Source organism: Calidris pugnax, unplaced genomic scaffold (genome assembly GCF_001431845.1).
Source record: "Calidris pugnax isolate Ruff unplaced genomic scaffold, ASM143184v1 scaffold247, whole genome shotgun sequence".
NCBI classification, from domain to species: Eukaryota; Metazoa; Chordata; class Aves; order Charadriiformes; family Scolopacidae; genus Calidris; species Calidris pugnax.
In genome coordinates this window covers 2,252,300-2,276,909 of record NW_015090980.1, presented here as the reverse complement: position 1 = coordinate 2,276,909, position 24,610 = coordinate 2,252,300, and the positions used below count along the sequence as shown (strand labels likewise).

The following is a 24,610-nucleotide window of genomic DNA, read 5'->3' as shown; positions in this document are numbered from 1 at the left end:
GTGTCCCCCTCCCAGTGTCCCCAGTGTTCCCAGTGTCCCCAGCCCTACCCCTCCATACCCACCCTGCTGGCCATGGTGTCCCCCTCCCATTGTTCCCCGTATCCCCAGCCCTATTCATATATAACCACTCTGTTGCCCACAGTGTCCCCCTCCCAGTGTCCCCCATATCCCCCAGTCCTACCCCTCCACACCCACCCTGCTGCCCATGGTGTCCCCCTCCCAGTGTCCCCAGTATCCCCAGTCCTGCCCCTCCATACCCCACGCTGCTACCCATGGTCTCCCCCTCCCAGTGTCCCCAGTGTTCCCAGTATCCCCAGCCCTATCCATCCATACCCACGCTGCTACCCATGGTGTCCCCCTCCCAGTATCCCCAGTCCTACCCCTCCATACCCACCCTGCTGTCCATGGTGTCCCCCTCCCAGTGTCCCCAGTGTTCCCAGTGTCCCCAGTCCTACCCCTCCATACCCACCCTGCTTGCCATGGTGTCCCCCTCCCAGTGTTCCCAGTATCCCCAGCCCTATCCATCCATAACCATTCTGCTGTCCATGGTGTCCCCCTCCCAGTATCCCCAGCGTCACCAATGTCCCCAGCCCTACCCCTCCATACCCACCCTGCTGGCCATGGTGTCCCCCTCCCAGTATCCCCAGCGTCGCCAATGTCCCCAGTCCTACCCCTCCATACCCCACTCTACTGTTCATGGTGTCCCCCTCCCAGTGTCCCCAGTATTCCCAGCCCTATCCACCCATACCCACTCTGTTGCCCCCAGTGTCCCCCTCCCAGTGTCCCCAGTGTTCCCAGTATCCCCAGCCCTATTCATCCATAACCATTCTGCTGCTCATGGTGTTCCCTTCCCAGTGTCCCCCATATCACCCAGCCCTATCCATGCATAACCACCCTGCTGCCCACGGTGCCCCCCTCCCAGTGTCCCCGGCCCTACCCGTCCATACCCCATCCTGCTGTCCATGGTGTCCCCCTCCCAGTGTTCCCAGTAATCCCAGCCCTATCCATCCATAACCATTCTGCTGCCCATGGTGTCCCCCTCCCAGTATCCCCAGTGTCCCCAGTCCTACCCCTCCATACCCCACCCTGCTGCTCATGGTGTCCCCCTCCCAATGTCCCCAGTATCCCCAGCCCTATCCATCCATACCCACGCTGCTACCCATGGTGTCCCCCTCCCAGTATCCCCAGTCCTACCCCTCCATACCCACCCTGCTGTCCATGGTGTCCCCCTCCCAGTGTCCCCAGTGTTCCCAGTGTCCCCAGTCCTACCCCTCCATACCCACCCTGCTTGCCATGGTGTCCCCCTCCCAGTGTTCCCAGTATCCCCAGCCCTATCCATCCATAACCATTCTGCTGTCCATGGTGTCCCCCTCCCAGTATCCCCAGCGTCACCAATGTCCCCAGTCCTACCCCTCCATACCCACCCTGCTGGCCATGGTGTCCCCCTCCCAGTATCCCCAGCGTCGCCAATGTCCCCAGTCCTACCCCTCCATACCCCACTCTACTGTTCATGGTGTCCCCCTCCCAGTGTCCCCAGTATTCCCAGCCCTATCCACCCATACCCACTCTGTTGCCCCCAGTGTCCCCCTCCCAGTGTCCCCAGTGTTCCCAGTATCCCCAGCCCTATTCATCCATAACCATTCTGCTGCTCATGGTGTTCCCTTCCCAGTGTCCCCCATATCACCCAGCCCTATCCATGCATAACCACCCTGCTGCCCACGGTGCCCCCCTCCCAGTGTCCCCGGCCCTACCCGTCCATACCCCATCCTGCTGTCCATGGTGTCCCCCTCCCAGTGTTCCCAGTAATCCCAGCCCTATCCATCCATAACCATTCTGCTGCCCATGGTGTCCCCCTCCCAGTATCCCCAGTGTCCCCAGTCCTACCCCTCCATACCCCACCCTGCTGCTCATGGTGTCCCCCTCCCAATGTCCCCAGTATCCCCAGCCCTATCCATCCATAACCATTCTGCTGTCCATGGTGTCCCCCTCCCAGTATCCCCAGCGTCACCAATGTCCCCAGTCCTACCCCTCCATACCCACCCTGCTGGCCATGGTGTCCCCCTCCCAGTATCCCCAGCGTCGCCAATGTCCCCAGTCCTACCCCTCCATACCCCACCCTACTGTTCATGGTGTCCCCCTCCCAGTGTCCCCAGTATTCCCAGCCCTATCCACCCACCTGCCGCAGGGCCTCCAGCTGGTGCAGCAGCACCGCCTTGTTGCAGAACTCCACCAGCGGCTTGGGCCGGCTCAGGGTCAGCGGCCGCAGCCGCGTCCCGAAGCCGCCCACCAGGATCAGCGCCCGCATCCCCCCGCGCCCGCGCCGACACGTCAGCGCCCGCCGCGCGCCACTTCCGCGTCACCGCCCCACCGCCACGCCCCCTGCCCGCCCCGGGTCCTAGCGCCCGCCATGGAGACCCCGACCGCCCCGGGTCCTAGCGCCCGCCCCGGGTCCTAGTGCCCACCCCGGGAGGGGGTGTGTGTGTGTGTGTGTGTGTCCTGCCGACCGCCCCGGGTGCCCGTCCCGGGTCCTAGTGCCCACCATGGATCCTAGTGCCCGCCCCGGGTCATGCCGACCGCCCCGGGTCCTAGTGCCCGCCATGGAGACTCCGACCGCCCCGGGTCCTAGCGCCCGCCATGGAGACCCCGACCGCCCCGGGTCCTACGCCCGCCCCGGGTCCTAGTGCCCACCATGCGTCCTCCGCCCGCCCCGGGTCCTAGTGCCCACCATGGGTCCTAGTGCCCACCATGCGTCCTCCGACCGCCCCGGGTCCTAGTGCCCGCCTAGTGCCCCCGGGTGCTAGTGCCCACCCCGGGTCCTAGTGCCCGCCATGGAGACGCCGAACCGCCCCGGGTCCTAGTGCCCACCCCGGGGTCCTGCCGACCGACTTGGGTCCTAGTGCCCGCCATAGAGACTCCGACCGCCCCAGGTCCTACACCCGCCCCGGGTCCTAGTGCCCACCATGCGGCCTCCGCCCGCCCCGGGTCCTAGTGCCCACCCCGGGGTCCTGCCGACCGCCCCGGGTCCTAGCGCCCGCCACAGGCTCCACGGGCCCGCCCCGGGTCCTAGCGCCTCCCGCCGCCCGAAAAGCAAGCGGGGATCAGCAGCGGAGCGGGCACCCACGGCGCTGCCGGGGCAGAGGGGTCCCGGTCCCGCTGGGCTCCCACCCCGAGAGCTGCTTCTGTGCCCTGCCCCGGGGCAAGGACGGGGGCGACCCCCGATGAGACATTTAAGCCGCCTGCAGAGGGGTCCTGCCCGAGCCCCCCACCCCGACCCCCGGCAACAGGCAGGCACGGCACACCACGGACAAAAACGGATCCTTTAATGGTGGTTTTTGGTTCTCTGTGAAGCACAAACAGGGTGATTATTCATGTAAAAACAAACGGGGGGCAAGGCTATGTACAAGCTGTGGAGTCCCACGGCGGTGGTCCAAAGGGAAGGGGCTCAGGGCTCTGAGGGAGCAGCCGCCTCTTCCATTGCCCCCGGCCCAGGGAGGTGGGGAACAGCCGGGGTGTCCCCGGGAGGAACGGCCCTGGGCCCTGCCCGCTGGGGACATGCACAAGGTGGGCTGGGCCAGGGAGGGTAACGCGGCTGTTTGGGGGACCTGGGGGCACCCGTTGCTCCCCCAGCTCCATCCCTCCTGCAAACCCGTTCCCTGAAACCCCCCCGAGCCCCGCCTGGGGGGGCAGAGGCGAGGGAGCAGTAACCCAGGGCAGGGGAGAGCACTGCTGAATGAAGGTCCTTGGCCAGAGAGGGGTGACCCGGACAAGCTGGGGGACAGGCAGAGGTACGGTGTAGGACAAAGCCAGCTCTTCCCCCTGCCCCTTTCCCCACCTGTGCCCGCTGGGGCAGCTCCGGCCACGAGCCGGGCACCAACACTTTCCAAGCAGACTGTGCACACATGCTACATGCAGGGAGAGTATTCCCCAAAAAAGCTTTCCTGAAGTAAAAAAAACAAAAACAAACCAGAACAGAACCAAACAACCCAACCCTGGCCTCACAGGTACCCAGGCAGAGTTTCTCAGGCAGAGTAATGGTACCAGTAATGGTAACGCCATGGAACGAATCAGTGACATGGGGGAGGGAGGAACCAGGGGTCCCAGCACAGAAACACGGGGTGAGGGGGTGATGCAGGGGGTGGGGGGAGTGGGGGGTACGGTTTGGTACCACCAGGCCACGGTATCAAACATTAATGCCCTCATCAAAGGAAGCCACGGGTAAAGCACTGGCTCCAGGAGGGAGCCCAGCTGGCTCTTTCATTTATTTGGGGAAAGACTTCACCCCATGAAGCACAGCCAAACAGTCAGGTGGTGGCACTCGCCCCTCAGCCAGGTCCTCACCTGCCCCCATGGAGACCCCCAAGGAGGCAAAGGGGACTCAGCCCTAACCCTCAGCCTCCCCTTCTACCATCCCCGTACAGGGACCTGCCAGGAGAACAGAAGCCCTGCCGGGGGACGAGAGCAGCCTCAGGCTGGAGGGACACAGTCGCGTGCAACCTGTGGGACCAACATTACACGAGGGGGGAGGGTTGAAATGGTCCGAAAGGCCCCGCTGCACAGCTGGGGTCACGTTAACTGCTACAGATACTATTGCTAGCCCACGAGCTGAGTTCTTGCTTGGTCAGTGGTCCAGGGCAGAGTTACTCCTGCAGAGCCCCCTTCCTGCCCCTACGCAGCCCTGCCCGTGCCACCCCGGGCTCGAGCACAGCTCCAGGTGCGTGGCCTTCCCTTGGGGCTGCGGCTCTGCCAGGGGTTGCATTTGGTCATTTGTATTTCCCTGTTTGGGTTGGTTATTCACAGTGCCCAAACAGCAAAAAAAAAAAAAAAAAAAAAAGGCAGCATCAAAAGCTGAGCCCCATCAGCAAAACCCAGGGCAGAGCCAGTGCCACCGAACACCAAGACCAGCACCCGCGCTGCTCACCATCAGCCCCACCAAGGCTGCCGACCGGTAGTCAAGCACCCTTTCCAAATAACTCAGGAGAATTTCAAAGGGAAGGCTCTCCTGGGGGCTCCTGAAGGTGGAAGCTACTCACGCCACAGCTCCACTCCCCCCAAAGAGCCCCCCTGCTCTCCTGCTTCCTCCTCTTCCCTACGTCCAGGTCCTCCCTCCAGAACGCACACGCGACAAGCGAAGAACCGGGACAACCCAGCACCCAGCAGGCATCTACAGAATCTCCTCCAGCAGGCAGAGCCAGTGCGGTCAGAACCATCTGGTTGGCATGAGGAGCTCTTCCATCCTGCCTCCCCTCAGCTCTTCTATCCAAGTACATTTAAAAACAATGGAGCAATACAATTGTTTAAAACCAAAGTTGTCTGCTTTTTTCCTGTGGTAGTAGGTGGTCATGTCTGCTCCTGCCACCAGGACAAGAATAAGAGGCCGTAGCCCGGGGCTACTGGTTTTCCTCACGCATCTGTTCCATGATGTTGATGAGGCTTTCCAGCCCGAACACGTAACCCATGTCGGGTCCGTCGTGCACGGTGGGGTCGTCGCGAAAGCCTTTGAAGGTGCTGTGCGCAAAGTCAATCATACGCACGTCCACCTTGGGCTGGGCCGAGGAGCCGGGCTCGGTGCCGCCGCCGTCCTGAAGGCTCTCGGGCAGAGAGCTGTCCACCCGCTTGAGGCGCGTCTCCGGCCGGCGCTCCACGAACGACCCTGCCCTGCTGTCCTTCCCATCGTAAATGATGAGGAGGGAGCTGGAGTAGAAGCGGTAGGAGGCCTGTCTCTCCAAAACCGCCTTCAGGCTTCGCAGTTTGGCGAGGATAGGCTCAAAGAGGTCCTTGCGCAGCTCGATGCCGTTGTGGAGATACTGGTAGAGGGCGTTGCGGAAGCCCTCAATGGAAAGACCGCGTCCATAGTATTTATTCCTGCATAAGTAATGCCCCGTGTCCAGCTGATAGACCTAGAAAGCCAAAGGAAACGCACGTCAAGCGGGAGCACCAGGTGAAGGCCACGCAGAGACCCCTGAGCTGGCTTGGACCAACAGAGCAGAGGGAACTGGTTCTATGCCCACCATGCCCAAGAGGGAGCAGGAAACAGCTCTGCCTGCTCCCTGAATCCCAAAGCAGCTCATGGGAGCATCCCACGGGCACAGCCAGGGCACCCAAGCACCGGTTCTCTCCCAGGACACCCAAAGGGCAGCTCGTCAGTCCAAGCCTCCATAAAAAGCGTGACACAACAGGCCCCGAGGCTTAAAAAGTCACGTCTTAGAGCAAGTCGGACAATGCTCTGGCAGAGGGAGCTGCTGGCACGTACTGCCCTTATTATGGGGCATGTGATTAATGAAGGGCCCTCATTGCTTCAGAGTCTGTGGGCAGACTCTGGGTTACAAAATCCTCCCGCCGGTGGGGAAAGGCACAACTGTTGCACAACAGCACCAGCCTCAAATCCTTGTGCACAGGCCCCGGCCTCAAGAGAAGAGCAACTTCTTACTGCCCAGTACACCAAGGAAGCAAGTGTCAGCTGATGCTGGGACAGAGGGACACCTCCTTCCCTAGGCACCGTGATTCCAGCTGAACACTAAACCACAAAAATAATTTTATTGCAAATCCCCTAATTGTCTGTGAGCAAAACAGCTTTGGATCAAGCAGGCTAATCTCAGAAGAAGCAGGTTCCTTTGTTCCAGGATTAGAAATGAAAAGAAAAAGCATATACCGTGAACACTGAGGTACCTACCTGAAGTGGAAGACTCCGTAACCCAGCGCTCAGCAGAAGACACTAACTGGGAGGTCTAATGGGGCTGCGAAAGGGAACGTGCAGCACCCGCAGCCTTGGGGATCCCTACCTGCATCCCACACACGCGCACGCCCAAGGTGGCCGAAGTGCTCTGTTCACACTTCTTCATCTGCCGAGCAGCCTTCTCCTCAGACGCATCATCTCCGTGCTGTCTGGTCCCCATCTTCAGATCAAGTACGCAGGGAAGCTTGAAGTGATGCACCACGTTCTCCAGCAAAAGGAACTCTGGGAGATGCGTCAAGGAGAGCTCACCTGTCAGAGACACCCCTCCCCGGGGCCACCAGACAGAGACTTGGGCCAGCATGAGATAGGGTTGGGCAACAAACGAATAGGAACACAAAGGACAGACAGAACAAACTGTTTGGGGAAGTGAAGAAAAGGACAAAATCCCACAACAGGGGCACCCAGGCTTTGAAGAAATCAGCCTGGAAATGGGAATGGCCACCAGTAAGCAAGGAGGTGACATGTGGGCATACTGGAAACTCAGCAGGGGGAACTGAAGAGCAGAGCGGTGTCAGGAAAGAGAGGGTCTGCCAGTAAGAATTGCTGATACGTTAAGGAAGAGCTTGAAGCCTAATCAAAATTAGCAATTTAACCACATGGATAAACAATACAATCCCCACGGACTGACGACTCAGGGCTCAGCGCTGTTGCTGTTGGCCTGCCCAGAAGAGCAACACTGCCCAAGGCGGGGGGGGAACCGAGGGGGGGCCACAAAGGCAGGAAGCAGAACGGTTACGGGAGCCTGCAATTACCTCCACGCACAAAGGGCAAAGCCTCCATTAGGGCACAGCGCTGGGAACAAACCCCAGACCATCAGTGCAGCAGCTGGTCCCAAAGGGGAGAAAAAACAACCCTGATGTTTGCCCCAAGAACCCCTGCAGGGCACAGTTCAACGTGTTATGCTGAAACAGCAACCAGAAAACTGGCAGATCAAACCTGCGAGGAAGTTCAACATTTAGGAAAAAAAAGGAAAAAAAAAAATCTATCATCAACTGTGGTTGATTTTGAAAAAGGAACTTGATAAAAATAAGGAAGCGTGATTAAAAAGGCCAGCCAAAAAGAATTACCTCTCCTCAAGTGATGCAGGCTATTTAAAAATAAAAGCTGGAGGCTCAAAGCACACGTTTGAGAATAGGAAAAGGAAGCCCACACAGTTAAAAGGGTGAAGAATACAGCTATTAAAAGTAAGTTTGTTTCTATGTGCGGAAAACAGAATCAAGCTCCAGCAGGTGAAACAAAACCAGCCCACAAGTGGGCAAGTTCAAGACAAAAGCATGAGCAGTCATTTGTGAAGGCACAGAAAGTAACCAATCTATCTCCAACCACATGAAGAAGCCAGTCAGGCTGCCCGAAGAGTCTGAAGACAAAGTACAAAAGGGGCTACAGGGGAGGAGGGTGGGATGGGGGTGTGAAGAGGCCCCCTAAAAAGAAATATAGATTAATAATTCGCTTGTTTACTGGGGAAGAGCTTAAGGGATTCTCAAGCCAAAACTTCCCTTAAGAGTTCAGAGAAGTCTCAAACTGAAATGCCAAGGGAATAGATCCCACCTCAAACAGAAAATAAGAGAGATGTAACTCGTTTAACACCACCTCAGTACCAAGGGACTGAATAGGGGCTACAGCAACACTAATTTCAACTACTTCTTACGGGCATGAAGTTGAACGTAAGAAGTTCCATCTAAACACAAGGAGGAACTTCTTCACTTTGAGGGTGGCAGAGCCCTGGAAGAGGCTGCCCAGAGAGGTGGTGGAGTCTCCGTCTCTGGAGATGTTCAAAATTGTCCTGGACGACATTCCTGTGCAACCTGCTCCAGGTGGACCTGCTCTGGCAGGGGGTTGGACTAGATGATCTCCAGAGGTCCCTTCCAACCCCATGTGATTCTGTGATTTGCGGAGAACTAGGGAACTACAAACCAGCCTGGCTGGTCCCACAGCCAGTCGCCAGCAGGGTCTCTGTGTTGAAGAGCATGGATCTGCACAAGTGACCCAGAAAAGTGAGTGAAGAGCAAGATGACAAATTCACTCAAAGCACCAAGTTACTCAAGATTGCAAAAACAGTTATCTATTTTTGCAATCAACCATTAAATGGGCTGGCAAAATTCACTAGAGTTTACACGTAAGACAATAAACATAAGGAGAAAATGATTCTTAATGCATAAAGCGATGTGTTTTGAGCCATTACCAGTCAGGAATGGGATCTGGGGGTAACGGAACAGCATTTGGAACAAGAGAGTGTGTTAGGGATTATGAGGGAGAGGAGAAAAAACAGCATTGAACACCAGTGGAAACCTCTGGTTCACCTGCATCTTCCCTGTTGTGTGCAGTTCTGGTCATGGTCTCCAGAAGGACACAGCAGAACTGGAAGAGACTCAAGAAAGGCGACAAGGACAAACACAGCTCCCTCCCAAGGGATTACTGATCGGGGCAGACCTGCATCTGCTGCCGGGCAAAGCCTGACGTGAGAAACTACAGTTCAAAACTCAAGTCAACAAAGGACTTGAGGGTGGTGGAGCACTGGAACAGGTTGCCCAGGGAGGTGGTTGAGGCCCCTTCCCTGGAGATATTCAAGGAGAGGCTCGACGAGGCCCTGGGCAACCTGGTCTAGTTGGGAGTGTCCCTGCTGACTGCGGGGAGGTCGGACTAGATGACCTTTGGAGGTCCCTTCGGCCTGGACAATTCTATGATTCTATGACCAGAGAAAAAAAAAACACGGGATCTAGTCAGACACGTGGCTTCTCTGAGCTTCAGTGTCAGACATTAGTGTCACTGCATGGAAAGCAGGAAGGAACAGTAAAAAGAAACATATAATACAGTTTTTCTTGTGTGAACGATGGGAAAGCCAACGGAAGTTAAGTCACCTTGGGCACAAACACGAAGGCCAGGGCAGACTCTGCTTCCCAAAGGATACTGTAGAGTTTTCGGTCCTTGGACTCTGAGCGCATGCGGCTCAGCTGCTGCTTGTGGCAGCGCAGGCTCCAGGGGTTGTAGCTGATCTTTTCAGAGCTCAGACCACTGTTCCCATCCAACATCTGAAATGGAACATCTGAATGGATGTGCAAATCCACCCTGGGACTCTTCGTTTCCTGGATGCTGCTGCAATAAGGACACAACAAAGTTGCCTGTTAGAATCCATGTCTTCTCCAGGTACTTACAACTGCCATGTCCTCCCCTTGCACATGGCCATCTCCTGTTCCTTCTCCTACCACCTTCTTAACAGCAAATTCTCACTAATAACCCTCGCTGTGGACCCAAACCTCAAGGATCTGGTCTATCTAACATCTCTGCCAGGTTGGACTGCAACTGATAAGAGTAAGCAGGAACACTTGTTTCTCAGGGAGCTCTGGCTGGTGTGAGAAGGTAGAAACCCATATCCAAAGTACCTTTGGGAAAAATCCTCTGGGTTAATAATCAGGTGGACTGAAGAGTGTTTGAAACTGCTCCACAGGCTTTGGTTCCACATCCAATAAACTGCCATGGGTTATCCTGTGTCAGAAGCACTTCAGATGGATGAGTTTGCCCTGAACGTGGCAGAACTGACACAGTTTGCTGGACTAGTTAGTCCACAGTGTGCTTAGACGAGCACGTGCAAGACAGCCTGGCTACTGTATGGAAATGCAAAATGTCCCCAGCAAAAGGAGCACCAGAGCTGAAAGGGGACGAGAGATTTCCTGCTCATCACCTTGTCACTGGGCCCTCTTTACCTTTCAGTGCTGTCACTGGCCAGGCCAGGCTTTTCCTCCTTGTGCTCTGTGCCGCTGCTTGATCTGTGAAGGCTCCGACGCGAGTGCTTGCGTCGTGGCTGGTCCCTCTCTGGCATATCATCCTGCTCCAGTGCCTCGCTCTCCACGTAGGGATAGGCCACCAGGTTAATGTACCCATCGCTGTCTCCCTCAAAACAGACAGATACCACACCTGCAGAGAGAAATGACACCTCAGTTCTGTTTCCCACAACCACCAGCACCCAAAGGTTCAACGGGAGACAGGAAAACGTAACTCACAGAGCGGCAGAGCAACGAGAGGAGGTTTAAGACTACAAGAATCCAAATGTTGTTAGGGCAGAACAGAGGAGAAATCCCCCAAACAGTGCTGTGTCGCTACCTGATCAGTCAGCAGCAGTGGGGGAAGCTCTGCCAGCCACAGGAAATTAAGGACAAAAGCGCAGCTGGTAGGCTGAGGGGTGGGATTATTTCCTTCCATTCACTCTTGCAGCAAATGTCGTCAAACTGCAGAAAGTAAAGCACAGGCTACCAAGATGCTGAGCAGGGCAAAGCCCACAAAATATACATCTAGTTCATTTGGGGAGGTATCTATGTACTGCAGAAGTGTTCCTGCTGTTGACCTCCTCCAAGCTCAGAAGTGATGCATCCCAATGAAGAGGAAATCAGGCAAAAAAAAACCCCAAGAGGCCTGCATGGATGAACAAGGAGCTCCTACACACACTTAAAAGCAAAAAGGAGGCCTACGGAGGGTGGAAGTAAGGACAGGTAGCCTGGGAGGAATACAGAGAAATTGTCCGAGCAGCCAGGGGTCAGGTTAGGCAAGCTAAAGCCCAGATAGAGTTAAATCCAGCCAGGGACATCAAGATCAACAAGAAAAGCTTCAATAGGTATGTTGGTGACAAAAGGAAAACTAGAGAAAATGTGGGCCCTTTCTGGAAGGAAACACCAAAGGAAGACGCAGGGAACTACAGGCTGGTCAGTCTCACCTCTGTGCCCAGCAAGATCATGGAGCAGATCCTCCTAAAATCTTTGCTAAGGCACATTGAGAGGAGGTTTAAGACTACAAGAATCCAAATGTTGTTAGGGCAGAACAGAGGAGAAATCCCCCAAACAGTGCTGTGTCGCTACCTGATCAGTCAGCAGCAGTGGGGGAAGCTCTGCCAGCCACAGGAAATTAAGGACAAAAGCGCAGCTGGTAGGCTGAGGGGTGGGATTATTTCCTTCCATTCACTCTTGCAGCAAATGTCGTCAAACTGCAGAAAGTAAAGCACAGGCTACCAAGATGCTGAGCAGGGCAAAGCCCACAAAATATACATCTAGTTCATTTGGGGAGGTATCTATGTACTGCAGAAGTGTTCCTGCTGTTGACCTCCTCCAAGCTCAGAAGTGATGCATCCCAATGAAGAGGAAATCAGGCAAAAAAAAACCCCAAGAGGCCTGCATGGATGAACAAGGAGCTCCTACACACACTTAAAAGCAAAAAGGAGGCCTACGGAGGGTGGAAGTAAGGACAGGTAGCCTGGGAGGAATACAGAGAAATTGTCCGAGCAGCCAGGGGTCAGGTTAGGCAAGCTAAAGCCCCGATAGAGTTAAATCCAGCCAGGGACATCAAGATCAACAAGAAAAGCTTCAATAGGTATGTTGGTGACAAAAGGAAAACTAGAGAAAATGTGGGCCCTTTCTGGAAGGAAACACCAAAGGAAGACGCAGGGAACTACAGGCTGGTCAGTCTCACCTCTGTGCCCAGCAAGATCATGGAGCAGATCCTCCTAAAATCTTTGCTAAGGCACATGGAAAATAAGGAAGTGATCAGTGACAGCCAACATGGCTTCACCAAGGGCAAATTGCGTCTGATAAATCTGGTGGCCTTCTACAATGGGGTTACAGCATTGGAGGAGAAGGGAACTAAAATTGACATAATTTACCTGGACTCCAGGGAGAGACACTGGAGCGGCATTCAGGGCCTAAAGGGCCTACAGGAAAGCTGGGGACAGACTCTTTATCAGGGAGTGGAGCCATAGGATGAGGGGTAAAGGTTTTAAACTGAAAAGGGGGAAATTTAGATGTCAGGAAGAAATTCTTTACTGTGAGGGTGGTGAGACACTGGTACAGGTTGCCCAGGAGATGTGAATGCCCCATCTCCAAAGTTTAAGGCCAGGCTGGACAGAGCTTTGAGCAACCTGGTCTAGTGAGAGGTGTCCTTGCCCATGGTAGGGGGGTGGAACTGGATGATTTTTAAGGCCTCTTCCAACCCAAACCTCTCTACAATTCTGTGACAAGGACACTGCTGGCGAAGGAGGAGTGTGTTTTCTCTGCTTAAGGATCTCTCCAGCATCTGAGCTATGAAGAACAGAGCACGGTTGAGGTGACACCTGCCACTTATGGCAGGTCAGCCAGCACTGCAGAAAAGGGATCTGCAAGCTCCCAGGGCTTCCTAGCAATAAAAACAGGGGCTCCTGAAAGCAAAACCACCTCAGCCAGGTGTAGGCAAGCAGGACCATTTGTGTCCCCATCCAGTTTCACCTTCTGAAGGCTCCTGGGAAGCATCATAGTCCAAGGGAAGGTATAGACCTTTCTCAGCACAGACTGGATATATCTAGCTGGCCAGCCATGGAGCAGGACAGCTGACATTTCTAGTTAGGGCTGATGTCTTCATCTTTGGGACTCCCTCAGCCCTGAAAATGAGGCTATCAGCCCATGTCCCAACTTGCAATGGCCAAAATCTTTCATTAGCTAGTCACCAGCATTGAATAGCTGCCCGGAATATCAGATGCTAGATGCAGACAATCAAATGATTCATCACAAATGTGAGGAAACCTTGCACTGCTCAGCTGATGCGGCCCATCACATTACTGTCCTTCCTTTTCCCTTCTCTGCACATGACAATGCTAACACAGTTCTGGTTGCTCAACACAACTTCAGCGCAGCTCAGGACTCCGGCATGTCACTACAGAAATGCCACTCCAAGCGCTCTGGCTGCCTGGACATGCCCCTCACAACACCCCTGCGGAAGGCAAGCTTACAGTAACACCCAAATGCTCAGGAAATATCATCCCCAATACTCTCCCCCCTCAGAACAGTAAGAACAACTTCTGGGACTATCAGGAAATTGCACAGGACTCTCGGATGAAGTCCCACACCAGGGTGGAAGTGTATGTCCTATGCCTTTAGGCTACCAGGAAGCATCTGATTTCAAGACAGATCTCCATCTGGACTCTCAGCTTGATCAGTTTTAAATGTATCTCCCAAGGAAAGGCTGATATCAGGTCAATTCTAGTAACTACACAGGCTTTGGCTGAGATTTCTGATGGGTCACTAGAGCTCCATGTGGCTCCAGACTGGCTTGAGTGTACAGGAGGCCCTGTCTGTTGGAGACTGTATCTTTCACTCACGGTCCACAGACAGACACAGGTAGGTAAGCTGACACTGCTCTGAGACCCTCAGGCTGCTGCCAGATCAAATGGCGAGACCCTGAACAGATGGTGGTCCCAGCTGTCCGAAGCACTGTCCTCCCAAAGCCATGTGGCGACAAAGAAGCAGAGGCCACAGGAATACCGAGTCCCCCAGAAGGCTACGTGCCAGTGTCACCATCCTGAACAGAAACACACATGGCTGAAAGCGTTTCCAAAAGACACAGATGAGCTGCCGACCTCCTACAACGACACAGAGGCTGGAAAATTCCATTCCTGCAGAGCGGCTGGGGACAAGGCTTCACCTCAGCACCGGGAAAGCAGCGCTTCCTGCTTCAGCAGCTTTATGAGACAGGCCCATAAAAGAGATGTGATGAGGAAGCAATAAATTACGGGACTGGAACATGCAAGTGCTCAGTGTATGATTTAACTTTGTTTGCTCAAGGTCAAGGCTGTAATTGACAATAACTTTGTAGTAAAATTACTTCAGTTACACGTCCGTAACCCTAAGCTTCAGACTGCAACTGTCACACTGCATATTCTCTGCCTAGAAAGAGGAACACATTAAACCTTGAGTGCCTACAAAAAAAGACTTCCTCCTTTCCAAGGGCTCCTATCAAATTGCTAGCCTGCAAAAGAGAAAGAATTAAAATCAACAAATAAGATGACACCAAAAGACAGCAGAGCTGCAGGAAAATGAGAGGGCTGGTTCTTGAAGCAGGTAACTGCATTCTGGAATGACAACAGGCCTCACCTTTGTACTCGGGTGTGAACTCCTTCATTTCTGGGGGCAGAGATTCGTAGAAGCGCTGCTCTCTGGTAATGAGGGGTTTGCAGACAGTATGGTCGTCGTAGCGCATCATGCTGCTGTGGCCGCCCACCTGGTGAATGAAAGGCTCCAGCAGGACCCCCCTGTCTCCAGATCGAGTGGCATTCTTGCCATACTTGCCCACTTCCATGGTTTGACAAACACACATTGCGTTGGGCACCAGTTGCACTCTTGGAACATGGGGAGAGCCACATGGGCTGGGAGGGGCAGCTCAGCAGCGGTCAGGCAGCCACAGGGGGGAAATCCCAGCAACCGGCTTCCTTACGATGATCTGAAAAAGCACAAGGAGATTCCTGTGAAGAGAGGACTACTTGCATTCACTCCCTATTTTCTAGGAAAAGTTTCTGGTATTTATTTATAGCCCTAACCGCTCCTCTTCTGTTCTCTGTTTACCTCCTACTTGTTCCAGCACGCTCCTCACCACCTCTTTAATCTTACAGGTAAACACACACTCATTTGGAGGCAGTCTCATCCAGAGCTGCTCCAATAGGGTTGATGGGAGACAGGGAAAGGAGGAGATACAAATAGTTTGAGCTGCCTATCTTTAGAAAATACTGCTTCCTTCCTTTAGTTCATTTTATCAGTAAGGCAACATGATAATCGAGCACAAACCTCAAGCTACAGCACAGTTAAAACCAAGCCCGCACCTGCCTGTTGGTAACGGTGACAGAACTAACACAAGCAGAACAAACATTTCAAGAATCCAAATTCCACTCCTTGTGCCTCTGTATTTTTAACATCTAAACAACTAAATAATTCCTGTTCACCTCCTACCCTAACACTGTTTCCTCCTCTTCTGACTCACTTCTTTTGAAGCTATGGCATCAAAGACTCTTGGAGTAAGTGGGCCACACTCATTCTGTCACCGCGCGCACGCTGTATCTGACTGGATTCCCCTCGGAATCTCTCCTTTATTACTCAAAGCCCTTCAGAACAACAACTATTTCCTGATGCTTTCACGGCACCTACGTGCACAACAGGCCCCTGGTCTCCAGAGACAGGCAAGAGAGATTGCTAAATCCAAGTGAGATTAGAAGTGCTTTGGAGAAGACAGATGCTCTTTTAATGTTTGCAGAGTGCCCGGCACAGCCACGGGATGATGGAAAAGCAAAGCCGCCCAAATTCTCTCCAGATGATTTGCCCTTCCCAGCTTAGACCATCGTGGCTCCTGGGGCTGCTGGGGAAAACACCGCAGGATTTCCTCACAATGATGAGTTATCCCAAAGTACCTTTGGGAAAAATCCTCTGGGTTAATAATCAGGTGGACTGAAGAGTGTTTGAAACTGCTCCACAGGCTTTGGTTCCACATCCAATAAACTGCCATGGGTTATCCTGTGTCAGAAGCACTTCAGATGGATGAGTTTGCCCTGAACGTGGCAGAACTGACACAGTTTGCTGGACTAGTTAGTCCACAGTGTGCTTAGACGAGCACGTGCAAGACAGCCTGGCTACTGTATGGAAATGCAAAATGTCCCCAGCAAAAGGAGCACCAGAGCTGAAAGGGGACGAGAGACTTCCTGCTCAGCACTTTGTCACTGGGCCCTCTTTACCTTTCAGTGCTGTCACTGGCCAGGCCAGGCTTTTCCTCCTTGTGCTCTGTGCCGCTGCTTGATCTGTGAAGGCTCCGACGCGAGTGCTTGCGTCGTGGCTGGTCCCTCTCTGGCATATCATCCTGCTCCAGTGCCTCGCTCTCCACGTAGGGATAGGCCACCAGGTTAATGTACCCATCGCTGTCTCCCTCAAAACAGACAGATACCACACCTGCAGAGAGAAATGACACCTCAGTTCTGTTTCCCACAACCACCAGCACCCAAAGGTTCAACGGGAGACAGGAAAACGTAACTCACAGAGCAGCAGAGCAATGAGAGGAGGTTTAAGACTACAAGAATCCAAATGTTGTTAGGGCAGAACAGAGGAGAAATCCCCCAAACAGTGCTGTGTCGCTACCTGATCAGTCAGCAGCAGTGGGGGAAGCTCTGCCAGCCACAGGAAATTAAGGACAAAAGCGCAGCTGGTAGGCTGAGGGGTGGGATTATTTCCTTCCATTCACTCTTGCAGCAAATGTCGTCAAACTGCAGAAAGTAAAGCACAGGCTACCAAGATGCTGAGCAGGGCAAAGCCCACAAAATATACATCTAGTTCATTTGGGGAGGTATCTATGTACTGCAGAAGTGTTCCTGCTGTTGACCTCCTCCAAGCTCAGAAGTGATGCATCCCAATGAAGAGGAAATCAGGCAAAAAAAAACCCCAAGAGGCCTGCATGGATGAACAAGGAGCTCCTACACACACTTAAAAGCAAAAAGGAGGCCTACGGAGGGTGGAAGTAAGGACAGGTAGCCTGGGAGGAATACAGAGAAATTGTCCGAGCAGCCAGGGGTCAGGTTAGGCAAGCTAAAGCCCAGATAGAGTTAAATCCAGCCAGGGACATCAAGATCAACAAGAAAAGCTTCAATAGGTATGTTGGTGACAAAAGGAAAACTAGAGAAAATGTGGGCCCTTTCTGGAAGGAAACACCAAAGGAAGACGCAGGGAACTACAGGCTGGTCAGTCTCACCTCTGTGCCCAGCAAGATCATGGAGCAGATCCTCCTAAAATCTTTGCTAAGGCACATGGAAAATAAGGAAGTGATCAGTGACAGCCAACATGGCTTCACCAAGGGCAAATTGCGTCTGATAAATCTGGTGGCCTTCTACAATGGGGTTACAGCATTGGAGGAGAAGGGAACTAAAATTGACATAATTTACCTGGACTCCAGGGAGAGACACTGGAGCGGCATTCAGGGCCTAAAGGGCCTACAGGAAAGCTGGGGACAGACTCTTTATCAGGGAGTGGAGCCATAGGATGAGGGGTAAAGGTTTTAAACTGAAAAGGGGGAAATTTAGATGTCAGGAAGAAATTCTTTACTGTGAGGGTGGTGAGACACTGGTACAGGTTGCCCAGGAGATGTGAATGCCCCATCTCCAAAGTTTAAGGCCAGGCTGGACAGAGCTTTGAGCAACCTGGTCTAGTGAGAGGTGTCCTTGCCCATGGTAGGGGGGTGGAACTGGATGATTTTTAAGGCCTCTTCCAACCCAAACCTCTCTACAATTCTGTGACAAGGACACTGCTGGCGAAGGAGGAGTGTGTTTTCTCTGCTTAAGGATCTCTCCAGCATCTGAGCTATGAAGAACAGAGCACGGTTGAGGTGACACCTGCCACTTATGGCAGGTCAGCCAGCACTGCAGAAAAGGGATCTGCAAGCTCCCAGGGCTTCCTAGCAATAAAAACAGGGGCTCCTGAAAGCAAAACCACCTCAGCCAGGTGTAGGCAAGCAGGACCATTTGTGTCCCCATCCAGTTTCACCTTCTGAAGGCTCCTGGGAAGCATCATAGTCCAAGGGAAGGTATAGACCTTTCTCAGCACAGACTGGATATATCTAGCTGGCCAGCCATGGAGCAGGACAGCTGACATTTCTAGTTAGGGCTGATGTCTTCATCTTTGGGACTCCCTCAGCCCTGAAAATGAGGCTATCAGCCCATGTCCCAACTTGCAATGGCCAAAATCTTTCATTAGCTAGTCACCAGCATTGAATAGCTGCCCGGAATATCAGATGCTAGATGCAGACAATCAAATGATTCATCACAAATGTGAGGAAACCTTGCACTGCTCAGCTGATGCGGCCCATCACATTACTGTCCTTCCTTTTCCCTTCTCTGCACATGACAATGCTAACACAGTTCTGGTTGCTCAACACAACTTCAGCGCAGCTCAGGACTCCGGCATGTCACTACAGAAATGCCACTCCAAGCACTCTGGCTGCCTGGACATGCCCCTCACAACACCCCTGCAGAAGGCAAGCTTACAGTAACACCCAAATGCTCAGGAAATATCATCCCCAATACTCTCCCCCCTCAGAACAGTAAGAACAACTTCTGGGACTATCAGGAAATTGCACAGGACTCTCGGATGAAGTCCCACACCAGGATGGAAGTGTATGTCCTATGCCTTTAGGCTACCAGGAAGCATCTGATTTCAAGACAGATCTCCATCTGGACTCTCAGCTTGATCAGTTTTAAATGTATCTCCCAAGGAAAGGCTGATATCAGGTCAATTCTAGTAACTACACAGGCTTCGGTTGAGATTTCTGATGGGTCACTAGAGCTCCATGTGGCTCCAGACTGGCTTGAGTGTACAGGAGGCCCTGTCTGTTGGAGACTGTATCTTTCACTCACAGTCCACAGACAGACACAGGTAGGTAAGCTGACACTGCTCTGAGATCCTCAGGCTGCTGCCAGATCTAATGGCGAGACCCTGAACAGATGATGGTCCCAGCTGTCCGAAGCACTGTCCTCCCAACGCCACGTGGCGACAAAGAAGCAGAGGCCACAGGAATACCGAGTCCCCCAGAAGGCTACGTGCCAGTGTCACCATCCTGAACAGAAACACACATGGCTGAAAGCGTTTCCAAAAGACACAGATGAGCTGCCGACCTCCTACAACGACACAGAGGCTGGAAAATTCCATTCCTGCAGAGCGGCTGGGGACAAGGCTTCACCTCAGCACCGGGAAAGCAGCGCTTCCTGCTTCAGCAGCTTTATGAGACAGGCCCATAAAAGAGATGTGATGAGGAAGCAATAAATTACGGGACTGGAACATGCAAGTGCTCAGTGTATGATTTAACTTTGTTTGCTCAAGGTCAAGGCTGTAATTGACAATAACTTTGTAGTAAAATTACTTCAGTTACACGTCCGTAACCCTAAGCTTCAGACTGCAACTGTCACACTGCATATTCTCTGCCTAGAAAGAGGAACACATTAAACCTTGAGTGCCTACAAAAAAAGACTTCCTCCTTTCCAAGGGCTCCTATCAAATTGCTAGCCTGCAAAAGAGAAAGAATTAAAATCAACAAATAAGATGACACCAAAAGACAGCAGAGCTGCAGGAAAATGAGAGGGCTGGTTCTTGAAGCAGGTAACTGCATTCTGGAATGACAACAGGCCTCACCTTTGTACTCGGGTGTGAACTCCTTCATTTCTGGGGGCAGAGATTCGTAGAAGCGCTGCTCTCTGGTAATGAGGGGTTTGCAGACAGTATGGTCGTCGTAGCGCATCATGCTGCTGTGGCCGCCCACCTGGTGAATGAAAGGCTCCAGCAGGACCCCCCTGTCTCCAGATCGAGTGGCATTCTTGCCATACTTGCCCACTTCCATGGTTTGACAAACACACATTGCGTTGGGCACCAGTTGCACTCTTGGAACATGGGGAGAGCCACATGGGCTGGGAGGGGCAGCTCAGCAGCGGTCAGGCAGCCACAGGGGGGAAATCCCAGCAACCGGCTTCCTTACGATGATCTGAAAAAGCACAAGGAGATTCCTGTGAAGAGAGGACTACTTGCATTCACTCCCTATTTTCTAGGAAAAGTTTCTGGTATTTATTTATAGCCCTAACCGCTCCTCTTCTGTTCTCTGTTTACCTCCTACTTGTTCCAGCACGCTCCTCACCACCGCTTTAATCTTACAGGTAAACACACACTCATTTGGAGGCAGTCTCATCCAGAGCTGCTCCAATAGGGTTGATGGGAGACAGGGAAAGGAGGAGATACAAATAGTTTGAGCTGCCTATCTTTAGAAAATACTGCTTCCTTCCTTTAGTTCATTTTATCAGTAAGGCAACATGATAATCGAGCACAAACCTCAAGCTACAGCACAGTTAAAACCAAGCCCGCACCTGCCTGTTGGTAACGGTGACAGAACTAACACAAGCAGAACAAACATTTCAAGAATCCAAATTCCACTCCTTGTGCCTCTGTATTTTTAACATCTAAACAACTAAATAATTCCTGTTCACCTCCTACCCTAACACTGTTTCCTCCTCTTCTGACTCACTTCTTTTGAAGCTATGGCATCAAAGACTCTTGGAGTAAGTGGGCCACACTCATTCTGTCACCGCGCGCACGCTGTATCTGACTGGATTCCCCTCGGAATCTCTCCTTTATTACTCAAAGCCCTTCAGAACAACAACTATTTCCTGATGCTTTCACGGCACCTACGTGCACAACAGGCCCCTGGTCTCCAGAGACAGGCAAGAGAGATTGCTAAATCCAAGTGAGATTAGAAGTGCTTTGGAGAAGACAGATGCTCTTTTAATGTTTGCAGAGTGCCCAGCACAGCCACGGGATGATGGAAAAGCAAAGCCGCCCAAATTCTCTCCAGATGATTTGCCCTTCCCAGCTTAGACCATCGTGGCTCCTGGGGCTGCTGGGGAAAACACCGCAGGATTTCCTCACAATGATGAGTTATCCAAAGTCCTTGCTACAAGAACCATATGGTGACTACAGTTTCTGAATTTAAAAAATTGCCAGTTTCTTAGTACAGTCACAGCTGCGGGCAGTAATTTAAGAACTGAGGGATCTCAGAGGCCTGAACAAGGGACACGGTTCAGGCTGTTCCTCATCTGGCCACGGGATGTCTCTGTAGCCACACAACACCACCAGGCTGGGGAAGTCCTGGACTAAGACTGGCTCTTCTCCTTCCCCTCCAATTCAGTCACGTTAGAGATGCAGCTCAAGAGATTCAAAAAAAGGGGTGATACTTCTTAACACGTTTAACCCAATCTAACCCAAAAGCTCACCGCAACAGGAAAATACATCTCTCTCCCTGTCTGCATGTTCCTGCTCACTGCTTCACACTGGATTTTGGGACTTTATGAGTGTACATACATTTGAGCTGAATCACCTCACTGCTCCAGTGGAAAACATCTCCCTTTCTGGTTACATGGCCACACAACTACATTCAGTGTAAGCAGAACAACGTGAACATTTAGCTGGCTTTTAAGGTGGGGGGCAGGGAATAGGAGGGGGAAAAAAACGCCCTAACACAGATGGTCCCTCTCTGCAGCAACTCATATCAAAGTCTCTTCAAGGTATTCTTCAAAGTGTTTGTCTCCTAAACTCACTCGGAGCCCATGTTGTATCACAAAGACAAAAACATGCTGTGGATTTTTCTCCTCCCTCTTATTTGCTTTATCAACAAGAAGGCATTTCAGCAGCAGAGGCTTGTTTACATGTTATATGTTTTAGTTAATGGTAGTTAACATCTGAGAACAAGCAAGGTGCCAGCATCTGCAACAGATCAGCACTTCACAGATTTCAGAGAAATGCTTTACAGACTTTAATCTCCCCCTGCTAACACAGCTTTGTCTTGGATTCGGTTTCTCTTATTTTGCCAGTGACTAAAGCAGAGTTTTCAGTTATTCCAAACGATATAGAGGACAAGTTTAACTTCACACCTTCCTGTAGTTTAAACTTCTTAGGAGAAGATAGATAAGAGATTCATCTGTGTGATAAAGGCAGTTGCCATACTTGGGAGACATCCATGTGATTCTCAGCTCTGGTACGAGTCCCAGTTTTCACTGAAAGCCAATCACAAATGTCTCAGGGTCTCAGTTTTGCCAGAACTATTACCCATCCTTTAGAGAAGGGGGATAATCTAAGCAGACTCGTTAGCTTCAGACACCTTCACTAACTTCAGATGGAGATCACAAACACCCAGGCAGACAGATGCATCTCCCCAAAGTCCGTGCAAACTGTTCTCCCCCTTAGTTGGGGGTCCCTCACCCGTGGGCTGCAGGCAGATCAGAGCAAGTGATGTGAACCCCTGGCGTTTCAGCAGCCTTTCCTAAAGGTGAGCAGCAACTGAAAACATGCCACCCTGAATTATTCCGAGGACAGCAGCTGTCCAGTGAGGAGCCCCTCAAGCCTTCTCTACTCCATGGCCTAGAGATATGTGGGAGATGACTGCAGCGGTCCAAGGACTCCTGTGAAAGTGGCAAAGAGAAGAGGCTGCAGCTATGAAGAAGTGCCCCAGGCTCACTGCCAAGTACCCCACCACCCCCAAGGAAACTCGAAGTGACAAGTTTCAGATGTGCAGTCACACCTGCGAGGGAGTGACAGCCACAAAGAACACATTCTGTGGCCGTGACACAACAGAAGGAGATGGGCACCAAGTGGGGCCAGAGTCCCACCTGGTTACAACCGCTCCATGTACCCCAAAGGAAATAGCCACATAGCCAGTATTTTCCCCGTGTACAAGTGTATGTGAGGAAACAAATATACTTTGTGGCAAGTACCCTTTCAGATAGCTTCCTCTTTAAAAATGTTATCTTCAGAACTTGAGAAGCATGACACTTTGTAGCTCAGATACAGATCAGGTTTTACAGGTTTTCATTGGACTAACTCAAAAGTAAAGGGTTATTACTAAACATGGACACTATCCACAAAGGCAGAGGAATCCCAGCAGTTTCAAGAAAGTGTAAAGCAGAAAACTATTTGAAGGCCTAAATATTACTCATCCTTCTTCTGTTAAACAAAGGCATGCATTCAACTATTTTAGCTGGCTTCTAAAATTCAGAGTCCTTCCAATTATTCTGTAAAATGCCGTGCACAGCTTGAAGGAGACCAGTTCACCGAGCAGATCCTTCGCTACGGTCCGACACTGTCACTGCAGCTCAAACAGCAGTAAAACATTCAGGCTGGTTTAACATCCCCCCTCCCAACAGACTGATCTATAGCTGGCAGGACAGATCACCCATCAAGCCAGACTCACAAGAAGAGGGGTTCAGGATCAGAGATATTGCTGACTACAGAAGGACAAACCACATTCCATATTCCATTATCCTCCCCAGTAAAGAAAACTCTTGTATTGGGAGCCAGTTTGCTCTGCAGTATTTGAGTCTAGATGCCTGTCAATGATACATTGATGCAACGATACACTGTCAATACTCCAAGTTTGACATGCACACCTCACTGTTCAAGCATTTTTAGGAGGATGGGCATAAAGAAGAGCAATAAACTGTATTTTCTTGTGGTAATGCAGGAAATATTTCAAAACAAATACCAGGAAGACACACAAGGAAACTCTGCTTTTCCTAACCATTAAGCTGGATAAAGCCTGCCCCTGATACCAACATTACTCTCCAGCAGAGCATATACCCCTCCAGAGAAACAAACAGTGCCTTGCTCTTGAAGACCCAGCCAAATACTCTTAAACATTACTGAACCCTGGCTGAAGATCACCCATGTCTTCCCAGACCACCACCAGAATCCAGGAGATGCCTGCTCCTGCCAGTTCACAGCACCAGAGCACCTACCACCTGAGGATGCCAGCACTGGCACAAGGCAGCAGGAAGAGCAGGGATGTCCCCTTTGGTGGTGGCAACTTAAGGTGACAGGGAAACTAGCCTCAGAGGTCACCACACACTTGAGAGGTGGGGACGGAAAGCTGCACTGCAATGGGTGTGGGAATTACTGCAGACCACACCACGATGCTGACGTTTCCACTCTTTATAAGCCATCTTGTACGGGAGCACTGGCTATGCTTCATGACTCACTGGTAAAGCTATTTTCCAAAATAAAAAGGAGAATAAACATCTAAAATTGTAATGTATCAGGCAGCAAGAAAGCTGCTTGCATTAAGCGCTGTTGACTCACGTCTTCTTTGTAAGCAGCTTGCACATCCATCTTTCCAGCACTGCCTTGCTGTGGCTCCCAGGACCGTGGCCAGCCCTCAGGACCCGCGGTGGCTGAAGACCAAGGCAGATGGCCACTGACGATTCTGGAGCTGGGCCACAGGTGGGGGATAAATACCAATCTCAATGTCACGCTGAGAAAAGTTGGACTTTCGCTTAACGACCCCAAAGCAGCCAGGAGCGAAGCACAAGAATAGAACACACCAGTACACCAGGCAAGAGGACGACAGCATGTGGCCAATGGGTGCCTGGTGACTGCTTCTTGCGAGCTTGCCTTGTTGGCAAAGAGGATAAGCAGCCAGCATCCGGGCTGAAAAGCATGGTGTTTTCTAGTCACGCTGGACCGGGTGACCCAACTTCTACAGAATAAAATACAGTCTAAGTTAAAAAAAAAAAAAAAAAAAAAAAATCCCCAC

At 52.0% G+C, this 24,610-nt stretch overlaps 3 protein-coding genes across 3 annotated transcripts in view; all 3 read right to left on the bottom strand.

Moving 5' to 3' along the window:
* The window catches only part of GMPPB (GDP-mannose pyrophosphorylase B), a 4,530-nt gene extending 2,202 nt beyond the window's left edge, over positions 1–2,328 (bottom strand). Inside the window, exon 1 of the mRNA XM_014953530.1 lies at positions 2,173–2,328. Coding sequence (XP_014809016.1) covers positions 2,173–2,305 — 133 coding nt within the window. The 5' untranslated portion in view covers positions 2,306–2,328. The remainder of the gene's footprint in view (positions 1–2,172) is intronic.
* Positions 2,329–5,387: 3,059 nt separating this feature from the next.
* Positions 5,388–14,962, bottom strand: LOC106894697 (inositol hexakisphosphate kinase 1). Its single transcript, XM_014953531.1, has 5 exons — positions 14,617–14,962; positions 10,435–10,645; positions 9,642–9,826; positions 6,780–6,955; positions 5,388–5,897 (listed from the first exon to the last, which is right to left on the bottom strand). The coding sequence occupies exons 1-5, from the start codon at positions 14,837–14,839 to the stop codon at positions 5,388–5,390; spliced, it is 1,305 nt and encodes a 434-aa protein (XP_014809017.1). The 5' UTR covers positions 14,840–14,962.
* A 979-nt stretch (positions 14,963–15,941) lies between these two features.
* LOC106894698 (inositol hexakisphosphate kinase 1-like) overlaps positions 15,942–24,610 on the bottom strand; it is a 33,979-nt gene continuing 25,310 nt past the window's right edge. The window contains exons 3-5 of the mRNA XM_014953532.1: positions 19,675–20,020; positions 16,242–16,452; positions 15,942–16,023 (exon numbers count right to left, since the gene is read on the bottom strand). Of these exons, the coding sequence (XP_014809018.1) occupies positions 15,942–16,023; positions 16,242–16,452; positions 19,675–19,897 (516 nt within the window). The 5' untranslated portion in view covers positions 19,898–20,020. The remainder of the gene's footprint in view (positions 16,024–16,241; positions 16,453–19,674; positions 20,021–24,610) is intronic.

Excerpts from the sequence above, each read along its gene's own strand:
- LOC106894697 (XM_014953531.1), bottom strand. The coding sequence starts at position 14,839 with ATGTGTGTTTGTCAAACCATGGAAGTGGGCAAGTATGGCAAGAATGCC. Across the intron at positions 10,646-14,616 it reads GTTCACACCCGAGTACAAAG|GTGTGGTATCTGTCTGTTTT; the intron begins GTGAGGCCTGTT and ends TTCTCTCTGCAG. Across the intron at positions 6,956-9,641 it reads CAAGGACCGAAAACTCTACA|AGTTCCTTTTGCTGGAGAAC; the intron begins GTATCCTTTGGG and ends CGCATCTCCCAG.